General features: G+C 37.3%; 1 protein-coding gene across 1 annotated transcript in view; it reads left to right on the top strand.

Annotated features, from left to right (window-relative positions):
- Positions 1-12,866, top strand: part of LOC106921924 (contactin-associated protein-like 2) — a 132,189-nt gene that overhangs the window by 43,128 nt on the left and 76,195 nt on the right. Inside the window, exons 11-12 of the mRNA XM_088001638.1 lie at positions 2,836-2,936; positions 5,889-5,973. Of these exons, the coding sequence (XP_087857764.1) occupies positions 2,836-2,936; positions 5,889-5,973 (186 nt within the window). The remainder of the gene's footprint in view (positions 1-2,835; positions 2,937-5,888; positions 5,974-12,866) is intronic.

A 12,866-nucleotide genomic window follows, 5' to 3' on the forward strand; every position in this document is an offset into this window, starting at 1 on the left:
CCATTTGAGCTAAAACGGCAGATAATACAAAATCTCAGAAGCTTGAACAGGGAAATAAAGTGGAGAACTTATTCTTCTGAATGTTAGATTGTTCCCAGACTGATGAGTTGGAATCAATTCAGATAGCACTTTATCAAAAGATATTTGAAAACAACTGAAGTGCATTAAAAAGAGAAATGTTGGCAATCATTTTAGTCCTTGTACGTTTTGGTTGTTCAGCTGCTGTACATTTCAGTTTATTGCATTCAGTGTGTCTTTTCATGATGTGAAAATTAAAGCTGTATGATGCAAACTGCAATCTAAATTTAGCTCATGTTCAAATTATCATTAAAGAAAGGTGTAATGCATACTGTGTCAGTATTTCTATTAAAAAGCCAGAAGCAAAACAGACTAGAATATCGACATAAAACCATAAGGTTGTAGGTTAAATGTTTTGGTTCAGCCAATAAGATGTGGGCAGGCAGAAAGAATGAATAAGTTTCTTCCTTTCCCTCAAAGCAACCACTTGGGCACAGGACTCCAAATATTTGCCTCGGTGCAGCTGGTTATTGGTTGAGATGGTTGTAGGTGTTTCATTTTACTGTGAAACAGCACATTGCTTTGAAATGTCACTGCAGTCCTTGAGCAAGAAAGAATGATAGCCAGGGAGAGCAGCAGAGCTCCAGAGTGTTCAGTGTTAGGCACTGTTCAACATTCAGTTTCTGGAAATGGAAGCAGGTGTCAGATTTCCTCCAGCTTGGTTTTTGTCATTTGGTTAATCTTTTGCCCACTAAATTATGAAGGACTTAGATTAATAGAAAAAAAAGTTAATGGAGTTACTGATGAGAATGCTGGTATTGGGTATTATTTCAAATCCATTTGTACAAACAGCAATAGATATTTTGTGATTTACCTTATATTGTTGGCATCAGATATATTTTAAGTGTTGGCTGTGATCTGTTATGGTCCATGCTAAAGTTCAAAAAGAACAAGAATGATGTTTTTTTTTTTTCTTTTTAATTTTGAGTTACACGCCTCATGTTCATATCTGTTTAAAATGGCAAAAATCTAAAATAGCACAATCCATTGGATTGAAAATAATTTAAAAAATAGTGGTTAAATTGAACCAAATAAAATAAAATGTACTAAAAAATTGATCAACATAATAATAAATAAAGAGAATCATAGACTAAAAGGCAAATTAGACATACTGAACTTAAAAAAAATAGCATGGTTAAAAATATACATATTTAATTTGCTGCCCTCAGGTTTAGAGGAAGACTGGTCCTGAAGTGAGGACTGTAATCAGAGAACGATGATTACAGTCTTTTTGAGTTAAAAGACATAGATTGGACTAAAGCCTACCAATCTCAAAGACTGTACAGCTCTGAAACATATCACATAATAGAGAGTGTGAATTCAGCTTTGAAAATAAATAAAAGTATCATTTATAAATCAGATTCTAGAACACACTTGATGGCCCATTCAGAAACAAAAAAATAAATATGTGGTGCGAACTTGCTTCCTACTCTCCATCAGCATTCTTGCAGCTTAAATATATCGCTATAGTGAAACTGTGGACTAGAAAGCAGTTCATGTCAGTAATCAATTTGGCATGTTATAAAACAGGGTCTTAGATTTTCTGCATTGGAGTGAGGGAACAACACAAACTCTGGTCACGAGACGAAAACATTCTGGTTTTGATCAAACACCTAGATATTGTATCTGTTCTAAATCGTTTATTGTAAGGAACCGCAGCTTAAGCTGTTAGTGCTCCTTTACGGACTTGGTCCCATGCGATCACCCTTGATTTTAAGCATTTTTTACCAGAGCAAAAAACATTTTCATTATTTTGTTTCTTCAGTTCTTTATCTAGAGGTATTTCTGAGACACTATCATGTACCAGCCTTTGAGCAATAACTTTCAACTACAGTAGCAACTTCAAAGAGTTTTTCGGCCCTTTTGAGATAGCTCAGCGGGATAACATCTGGACTTCCAAACAGGCTTCCAAACAAGGAACTACTTCTCCAAATCCCTGTGAAAAAAAAAAGTGAAATATTGTAGACAAAAACATCAATACTCTAGTAGTCAAAAACTAAAATAAATGAGCAGAAAGGAGTGAAAGAAGTGGCAGGCTGTGCACATGAGAAGACCCAATAAGAAACGCATGCCAAGCTAACAGAAGGCAACCACTTAAAAAAAAGTTCTTGTTAAGTTTCTGAGCAGTCAATATGAATCAAAAAAGTTTCACTCTTAAAATGATTTTTTTTCTCTCTCTCTGGACTGCCACAGCCTTCCTCGGTGAAGATCAACACAAAACTTGCATCGCTATGTTGTCAGCTATCTTGTTAGAAAGTGGAACAAGACACCGGTTCTTGACAGGCACTGAAGAGAAATGATAGAGAAGCAGCAACATAAATTACCTGCACACCAAGAGGAGAGAGTAAAGACCCAAGTTTATTCTCCTTTAGACATATCAATTCGTCTTTCGACCAATATAGAACTAAAAGAAATTGACACGTTCCAAGTTTTAGTGATAGAAGAGCATTAATTGATGCCAACAAAAGAAATGTGTTGACTTTGCACACAAACTGGAACTATTAAATTTTTCTTTTTATTGGGGTTGAAAAAAAAACAATAAAATAACAAAACCTTCCCTCTTATAAGTTGATGTCAGCAACCGTGCCGCTTTGAGATATTGTTACAAAACGTCCAAAGTCGTATCACAACACGACTTGACGGATTTCTTTTAATGTTGGCATGAACAATCAAGAAATTGTGGGTTTTAATATATAAAATAATCTCTTTTCACTTTTAGGGTTCATGTTTTCCGTTTCTGTTTTTCTGTTGCTGCAGCCGTCCACGAGCCTTCATGTGAGGCTTACAAACACCTGGGTTGGTCGTCTGACACCTACTGGATTGACCCCGACGGTAGCGGACCCCTCGGCCCCTTCAAAGTAAACTGCAACATGACAGGTGGCTATGACGTTGGCTTCAGCAAATTCTCTACATTTACATGTGCTGTTTTTCTGCTCCCAAACTCTTCCTAGTCACATTGACCCAAGAAGGAAGAAAACTCTGCAGCCCTATTTATTCTTCACCTCAGACAGCGACAGGCTTAACCTGCCAAACCTGGGGTTTCCATGGCAACACACACACACAGAGATTTTGGCATGTAAGGAGCATTAACCACAGATGCTCTTAAACATATGTACACCAGCGCAGACACCACAAACACACATGAAACAAAGCTTTTGAGCAAATCTGAGAGGACTCAAACAGCCCAAGTGACACTTTTGGCACACTGCCACCCGTATGCACACTTTCATGAGCACGCGCACACATGACTGAATACAGAGATACTCTGGAACAGCAGAGCATGCAGGCAGAGCAAAGGCAAGACTTTTGATGAAATGTCACTGCACCCCACTGGTTGGCCCCTTAGTCATGCCGAAAAAGCACAACTTACACACACACACACACACACACACACACACACGCCCACACACACACACACACATACCCCAGAAAAGTTTAAATGTTAAGAGTTTTTCTTTCTCGCACAAATGTGCACCTCTTAGAGACCTGAAGCCTATACTGGCACATTTCTTGAATGGCGGTGCAAATGACCAGGACAATATTGGAGTGAGTGATTCAGACCCTAGCAGCATGCAAGAATAACAGCAGTGTCAAGTGTAATTGTGTTTTTTTTTTGTTGTTTTTAGTGCGTTTAAATTACTCAATCAGCATGTAACCAGATTAAATTGAATAAATTCATCATATTGGTCGTGTGCTCTGATTTATGATTCAGTGTTGTGTTTTTGCATTTGCGTACGAGAAGAAGACAAAGTGTGGACAACTGTTAGGAACAACCTGCCACCCAGAATATCAATCACCGGCTCGAGCAGAGAGAGACGAACTGTCCTCCAAGTCAACTACAGTTCCTCTATGGATCAGGTAACAAACACACACAGACAGGAGTCTGTAGTTCCACAACGTTTTGGGTTGCCAATGGGAATACAACTATAGAATATAATAATACTGAGCACTCTATTGTAAGAAATCTTGATTATTTGAATAATCAAATATCCATTCCCCCTTATAAACACTGGGTAACAAACACTGTGTGACACCATTTAAGACATCAGAACTCAAATTACGTCTTAAGCCAATTCAGTAATGAGTTCTGTGTAAATATAAATGAGAAACCCGTTCCTGAACGTTTTGTTTTGATGATCAAACTGTCACCTTGGTCTTGATGAGCTGTGCAGAGATGACCTGTCAGGATGTCTGCAGTAGGACGTCAAAAGTTTCACTTTATTTTCAGGAAGTTTTGGGGTCTCTTAACAGCTACGTAGATAGAAAATGAAACATGTTCGCTCTGCCTGAGTGCAGCAGCATGTCTTTTTTTAATCCAAATCCTATTTGTCTGTGTTATTTTGAAAATATTCTTGGACATCAAATTGATAAGAACGAAGCCAAGATATTCTAAGTTAGAAACATTCAGGTAACACTTTATTTGAAGGGGGGTGAATAAGACTGTCATGACACTTTCATAAACATGACATAACACCTGTCATGAACATGAATAAGCCTTCATGAATATTTATGACTGTTGTCATAAAGCTTCATTCGGTAAATAATGACTCTTTTAATGCAAAGTTGACATTATTCAAAATGTCTTTATTATGACAACTTGACATTAACTAAGAAATCATTACTGATATAAATTTGTTATAAAAGTATTACTGATTGCACTTTAAAAATTAGGTAACTTTATGTTATTAAAGGTAAAGTTTAAACAGTAATGATTTATTGGTTAATGTCAAGTTGTCATAACAAAGACATTTTGAATAATGTCAACTTTGTATTAAAAGTGTCATAATTTACCGAATGACGCTTTATGACAACAGTCATAAATATTCATGAAGGCTTATTCATGTTCATGACAGGTGTTATGTCATGTTTATGACGGTGTCATGACAATCTTATTCAACCCCCTTCAAATAAAGTGTTACCCACATTCAAGTCCACCAACAACATTGTTGAAAGCCTGGCCATAAAGAGATGTGCTCATAGTCCCCAGACTGTTTTATTTGAGAGATGCATCATTACAGATCTCGTTTGTTATTTTCCAACTCAACTCTGTACTCCTTTGTGTTATGTTGGAAATGCATCTGCTTGTTGCTAAATAATAAGTATTAATTTGAATTTACACCAAGCATAACATGTTGGTGAATATAGATGTGCCAGAAGCTTTATAAACAATGGAGGAAGACTGTAACTTATTTTTTTTTATTTTTTACAAATATGCAATGAATCTGTTTGAGTTCTATCCTAAAATCCCACAACAGCAGCCTCATCATTCTCCATGCGCCTCACTGAAATGCAACAAAACTTAAATCAGCCGCACTTTAAATCTTTGAGCCTCCAGACCTGCAAATGCCTGGTGATAAACCAGCATAACGAGTATTTAACCTCGTCCCTGTATGAGTTGTCTGCTGGGGTTCTTTTAAATACGGCTTAGGTTGCCTGAATCTGCTCTCTTGCATTCAGGAGTCGATACCTTAATCTTTCTGCTGTGTGGTTATAGATTAGAGTTGTCACTCTCGGTCAAAAGCCAACTGTGGGTGAATTTCACATGTTGCAATACCCCACAAGGAATGATAAAAAATTTTCCCCCCACAATGATGCTTTAAAAATAAGAAATGACACAGTTTGCTTTCTTTACAGTACCCTCTTTAATTTTAATTCTTGACATTTTGTTTTCAACCATTTAAATGTAGAAGGAAGTGAAGCCTTTTTTTTTTTTTACTTAATTTTGTTTTCTTATTTTGTTGTTGACTGAAATTGGAGTGTCTGGCTGAAAAAGATGAAGTGAAAGCACAGATCGTTGCCTGTGTTTCCAGGTGACAGCCATCACCACCAGTGCAGAACACTGTGAGCAGCAAATCATCTACAGCTGTCGCATGTCCCGACTGCTCAACACTCCAGGTAAGGGATGAAGATGGCATCTTAATTCACTGCAGACTCCAAAACAAGACGGCACACATAGAGGAAGAATGTTCTGTTTTCAATCACATATACAGTGCGATGGAGAATTAATTGTACACATGAGAGTAAATAAAAACCATAAAGCTGCTTTTATGTTTACTGGATTGTCTACTCCAGTGCCAAGAATGTTGAAAACTACATGCAAATGTTTCTTCAAAAAATAATGCACTCTCAGCTTGTTGATGTACAGCACCACCTACGCCTCTTTACTTCTTCAACTGAAACAGACCTCTGCAAAGGAGAGGAGTCCCAACTGGAATAATTTGGTTTACTTTTATTTACATTGGATTTGACTGGATTCTCTTTACCACTCATGTGGTATATTCTGCAATAGGCCTAGTGGTTTCATATCAGTTTACTTTGGATTTGTAAAAACGTGTGTTTAATTGCTCCTTCCTAAGAGGTTTGACTTTGATCTGAGCTTCGTGTGCAGCAGCTCGGAATGTTTTCCACTAACACCCTTGATTGTACGATCCATGTTTGTGCACTTAAACACCACTCTCATTTTTCACTATTAGAATAACAAGCTTGCAATCATTTTCTGACCTGTTTTCTTTTGGCAAAAACACACTGCATTCCGTACATACCCACATACATGCACTTTGCGTGCACAGAGCATGACCACAACAACCTACCTTTGAGGATAGCTTCGTTAAGAAAAAGCACTCCTAGCAATTAAAGAGAGCAAAAGCAGACAAAGAAGGTGCAGGAGATGAAACGATGGTGGATTTGTTAGGGTAATGTGTAGAAGCTTGTTTACTATGGTTGTGAGGTGAGAAACACTGGTAGGCAACCAGTAAGTGAGACATTGCAGCTCTTTGAGGATAGAAATTCCCACAAATTTCAATGGTGTTTAAAACTTTTACGATTGGAGTAGGAGTGCTCTTTTTAGAAAAGGAACATTAGCTAAAGAGTCCTTACAAACATAGCGATTGCATTTTGCGCTTGCTCATGCAATGTGTCCATGGTTTTTGATTGACTGAAAGAAATAAAGGTGGTTTGTAATAGCCGGGTCTTAGTGCAGCAGACCAAAACTTTGCAATTAACTTCCATATAGCAATGAAAGATGGTCCTTTCATCTACTAACGTAGCATGCACACACACACACTCACACACACAAAGTCATGCTCACTTAATATGTATTTATTTTTCTCTTTAAACCTAAAATACCAGCATGGGAACACACTCATGCCACCACACATAACCATGCAGCCAGGCAAACCTTCATTAACTAGCTTACTCCTAATTCACTACATGTAAAGTTAGGGAAATCCAATTACTCGTCTAAAATGACTGAGAAAGTAGGAGCAAGAAAAATCATTTACCCAAAAATATGCTTCATAAATGACCTGTCAGCTTTCATCAAATTACACCGTCAACAGCATTTCCTTTGCGAACCACAAGCACGCATGTACACAATGGCAGATACACACTGGCTTCTCCACTACTTCCAGTTTCATTCCATTCCAGATCTCATCTATTAGCCGAGGACTGGCATTTTGAAGCCAAACGAACCATTAAATAGGAATTATATTGTGCCACCAGCACACCTATTTTAAAAGCTAGAAGAGTAATTGTTCTGAATGTTTGACCTCTTCTTAACCTCTGTCACTTATTTTGTCATTTTAGCATTATTTTATCACGTCTCACATGTAAACACAGCCACCGTCAACAGGCACGTTCTGTTCAGTATTCACTGATTCACAAGAGGGGAACCTGAAACTACCAGAGTGCTCTGTCCAGACGTGTGCACAGACACACATATAGGAAAAAAAATACACAACTTGGACACAGTAATATTTCATTTTTCTTTCCATCCTGCTTATTCCTTCTTCCATCTCATATTTTCCTCTTTCCACTCCTGCGTATATTCTACAGAATCCACATTTATCAATTTCCGCCCATCTCTCCCCTCCGCTTACTTCATACTTATCTTCTGTAACTCATCTTTGCACTTTTCTGTATCCGTGTCTCCCCTCTCACGTTGCCTTCCTCCCTTTCTACAATTTCAGTTTTACATCTTGCATGTTTTTTGTTGTGTATATGATCGACATTCGGTCCCATCACATTGTTACTGTCTTTCTTAAAACTTTCTGAAAACACTTATTCTATTACCATTATTATAATCAGACAAATGGAGAAGAAAATACGTATGCATGTTGCTTGTTCTTTATCTACGCAAATTGCCATGGTCACATCAAATTACTCTTGGGAGAAGTTGCCATAGTTTGTCAAAATAAAAGAAAATGCATCATAAACCAGTGCCTACACAAAAGAATATCAAACCTAAATGTTTCCTGTCTTCCCATTTCAATTAATGGCACCACAAGAAATGTGTCTAAACTGATTAAAAAATTATTCCTCTTGTATTGCACTGGCATTTTTGCACACTGACAAATGTAAAAAAATATTTGCATAAGCATCTATATAACATTTAATAGTTGTGATTGATGCATGGTGGCCCGATGACACAACTACTTGCTGCAGTTCTCCAAAACATAAGCTCTTCATACTCCTGTACATGTCTGCAAGAAAACATGAATCATTGCTATTTTTGTCACAGTTTCACTTACTTGAAAGACTCTTCTTGTCTTATTCATTTTGAAGCATGTCTGAGAGAAATCAGCTTCTGTGTCATATATAATGTATTTAAACTTTGGGGTGACAGGAAGTCTAGATTAGTGATCAACAGTTCCTGCACATTTCAATAACAGAACAAAATGCAATGCTTAAAAAAAACTGTTGTGTCCAAATAATTGTTAGGGGTACAATTAATTGGCACCAATGACATTGTGAGAAACAGTAGTTTCTGTTTTTTTTTTCTGACTCAAAAAATTTAGTTGAATTGAAAGATTAAATGAATGTTTTTGTTCATTACTTTAATATGCATTTTCAGAAGAAAATATTTACTTTGCTCATTGTCCTCTGAAGACCAGCCAGATAACTTTATGCAAGCAGAAACCTAAATAAACTTTCACTGAATTGTAGAAGGGAAATGCAGATTAAATTACAGACATCAAAAACTGTGGACACACAGCCTTATGGAAGTTTCAACTTGTCAAAGCGCATGCTGTTTCTTTCTTTTCCAGCCTTTCCTCGAGGTGAATGATAGAAACATTTAAAGCATACAGGCTAATAGGGAAAAGGTATTTTTCCATCAAGTAAAGGAGCTTATTTATTCACTGAACTGTGTTTCATTGAGTGAAAAAATATGCAGCTCACAGTAAGCGCTAAAATGCTGGCATTTTCCACTCGTACAACAAAGCACATCTCTCATCAAGTTGACAGCAAAAGAATGCCATTGGTATAAAAAGGGCTATTTATTTTATTACATTATATAATCCTGAATTATTCGTATGTTTTTTTAGTTGTGAATAAATTAGTGACCAACAGAGAGAAAAGGGTTCCGGATACAACACTATTATACAGCAGATGGATGAAATTAGAGAAGATTTTCACAAAGTGGACAATAAAGAAAAGTTATAAAGTCACATAGAACTATAACTTATGACTATCAATTTATGACTGATAGTCACATTCTGTGGCCAGAAACAGACTAAAGATCCTAAAATTATTTCCGTAATAAGTCCATTGTTTCACGTTAACTATGAGAATGTTTTATTCAAGCTTTATATTTTGCCTTCGACTCAACATTTTCATACTTGCCGATGAATTAAACATACACCATCTAACCCACATGTCAACTAGAGGGTTTGAAAACAATTTGACCTGGGTAAGTCGCAGCTCATGAATCCTGATTTAAAGTTTTCCCTGAACCAACTATGCACAGAATAGGAAAGGTTGAAAATTGGCCCATGGTGCATATGATGCAAACAAGGCGAACACAGGAGGAGATGAAAAAGAAACAAGGGTGACAAGAGATGAGAGATGAGTGTGGTTCAGGATAATGAGGCTGTGTGTATGTGTGGCTTTGTACCAGCCCATTCCTCTGGTACCTCTGCTCTCAATTATTGCCTCACAAGTAATAGTCAAGTAAAACCGGTGCCATGTTCTGGCACACATATTCATTCAAATACTCGCATGTCTTGCGTTCAACCCTAATGACTTCACTTCCTCAGCACTGGTTAACCATCTGTTTATGGTTCTTTTTTTTTTTTCCCCTCTCATCCGTGGTTTCTGATGTTCATCATTAACCTTTGCAAATGCAGCAGCAGCGGGACGCAATAGCTTCTCTCTCCTTCTCCTCTGCCTTTTAGTCTGGAGTTCTTCTTTCTGCAAATGCAACAAGTCCCGATAATGGTGCACCGCTGTGAAATAGGAACAAGGCTAGTTTGCGTTCAGCTGAATAACAAAAAAAAGTTTTGTCACTCATTATGTTGAAAATTATGCATTCCCCAAACTTCTTTAGAGCTCAGTGAATTCTGCTGACTAATTCCTTGCGTGGTCTTTAAGTTTGGACACTTACTGAGGCTATTTCTTGACAGTCTCGCTGCTGTGGAGAAGTATTAACATTTTCAACAGCGACCATGTACTTGTACTCCATTTGTTTGAGATTATATCACTATTAACATCTTTTTAGATTCCATATTTTATACCATTCAGTTTTATTAGTCTATTGTGCCCCCACACAGAGCTATGTCTTTCATTACTCAACTAATGTTCTGGATACAGTGTCATTAATTTTAGAAAGAAGCCAGAGCCAGAAGGTAGAAGGAGCTGAGAGGGAACATGAACTAATATACTGAAAGACAAGAGAGAGGAAAGCTATTACTCAGATCCTCAGGCATCTCTAATGCTATCCACTCCTCCCATCTTTCTCCCTCTATTCCTTTCCTTACCCCCCATAGACAAGCTCCTAATTAACATTAAATTATTGTCTCACACTTGCTCTACTTTACATGTGGTGATGGGAATCAGTCCTCCTTCAAGGTTGCTGCAGCGTTTGGGCCAACACCTATAGTCATTATGAGAAAAATGGACTTGTAAATTTTTTTTACTACATTAATTTAACAATATCTTGCAAAAATATTCACACCTCCTAAACTTTTTCACACTTTAGCTATCGGTTTCACTCATTTGACTGGCTTGCTTCCCCAGCAGCCAAAACAGCTGCATGATGTTGGTGACTAAGAGTAGACAGTCAGTTTCACAGCAGGAGAAGTGGGTTATTTTCTGTATCAAGCCAAGACTACTTTGATCGCCTATTCGAGGGGAACAAAAGATATTTTTCGGACTCATGACCCATTTTCCTGAAAGTGGCAACATCTTTCTAAGAGCTCCAGTTCCGTGACGTGTATCTTTGTAGAGGATCTTTTACCTTCAATAAATCCAGGATGAAAGTTGTCAAATATTCAAACAGCTATGTAATTTTTAATGAGATGGATAAATAATGCAAACGTGAAAGACGGAGAGCAAGAAACTGTAGATTGTAGCCTGCTAATATAAAACAGGTGAGCAGTTTTAGATTTGCACAGTTAAAGTAGTATTTATTTGACCAAAGAATAAGCTTTGAGCCACAGCTGGTAGCCTGGGTTACTCTCCACAGATGTGAAACCGCACATGCACAGAACGAACGGTTGCAGGGTTTGTTCTACCCATGCACTGGCAGATAATAACAAAAACAATGGCAGATAGCATTATACACTGCCTAGACGTGGAACTTTTCTCCAATCAGTATACGAAAACAGATGCAGTTTCCAGACAGAAAGTCGTGTAGGAAAAACTGCAAACCGGAGGAAACAGATGATCTGCTCAGATTGGACAAAAATTGCACTTTTTAATACATAATTTTCACAACATAGGATAGTGATGGCAGTATCATGATATCTAGATGGTTTTTTTTTTCAGCAAGATAAAGGAAGCTGGTCAATGTAGAAGAGCAGATAAATTGAGTTAAATATAGGGTAACACTGAAAGCAGCAAGTTTAAAAGACTTGGTTTACTGAAAACAAATGCAAACACTTTTCAAACATACAATATCCTTTTACAATTAACTATTACAATTATGTTCCGTTTTGCATTGATCAATCATGTAAAATACATTGAAGTGTTTAGTAGTAGAATGACAACATGTAAATAAATGCTTTTCACAGAAGGCATTTAGAAAATATCTGGTTCCATTAAGACAGACAAATAGGCATATATGTGTCTTACTCGGGAAAACAAGTCAGTATTTTTTGTCTGCTATAGTCATACACGGCAGAACAGACTGTATATAAAACAAGGACACACAACATGACCCCTCTCGGAGATTCCCAGATCATTTACATTACATAAAGTCCCGTCTTTGGTTCCAGTTGCCTTGTAAATGCGTCATTGCCTGGGATAATGCGATCATATGTTGTGTTGACAGAGGCATGTGTCTTATCCAGCTCTGTGTCTGTCTACCTGAGTACAGCACTTACAGTTTGCAGTCACACAGGTGCCAGTGTCAAAAAGAAGTAGTATAACACTTTACACTACATTAACCTGGGGTATTACAGTCGTTTGCAAGAACAGTGTTTCATTGTTCTTTTTTTTTTCCTTTTTATCTTCTTTCATACTGCTTGAGATTTTCTTCTTTGACTTCAAAAATGCTCCAAAGAGGTTTTTTTTTATTAATTTTTTTTTCCAGCTTATTTCTAATTTATCATACATGCATGAATTAAGGGAATAGTAGGAAATTAATCTGGGATACCATTATGGCTGCGCAGTGTCACAAGCTGATTGCCTCTAAGCCACAGTGCGTCGATGTAGTCATTCATACAAGAGGAGGCCCAACCAAGCATTGAGTGCTAAAAAATTTACATATTCACAGTTTTTAAGATTTACTGGTGTGTTTACTTTTTTGGATTCATTCCAGCGAAAGTTGTAAGTGTAATAGTTACTGCGTA

This window comes from Poecilia mexicana, unplaced genomic scaffold, assembly GCF_051168715.1.
Source record: "Poecilia mexicana isolate PSO_F unplaced genomic scaffold, ASM5116871v1 scaffold_20, whole genome shotgun sequence".
Taxonomy (NCBI): Eukaryota; Metazoa; Chordata; class Actinopteri; order Cyprinodontiformes; family Poeciliidae; genus Poecilia; species Poecilia mexicana.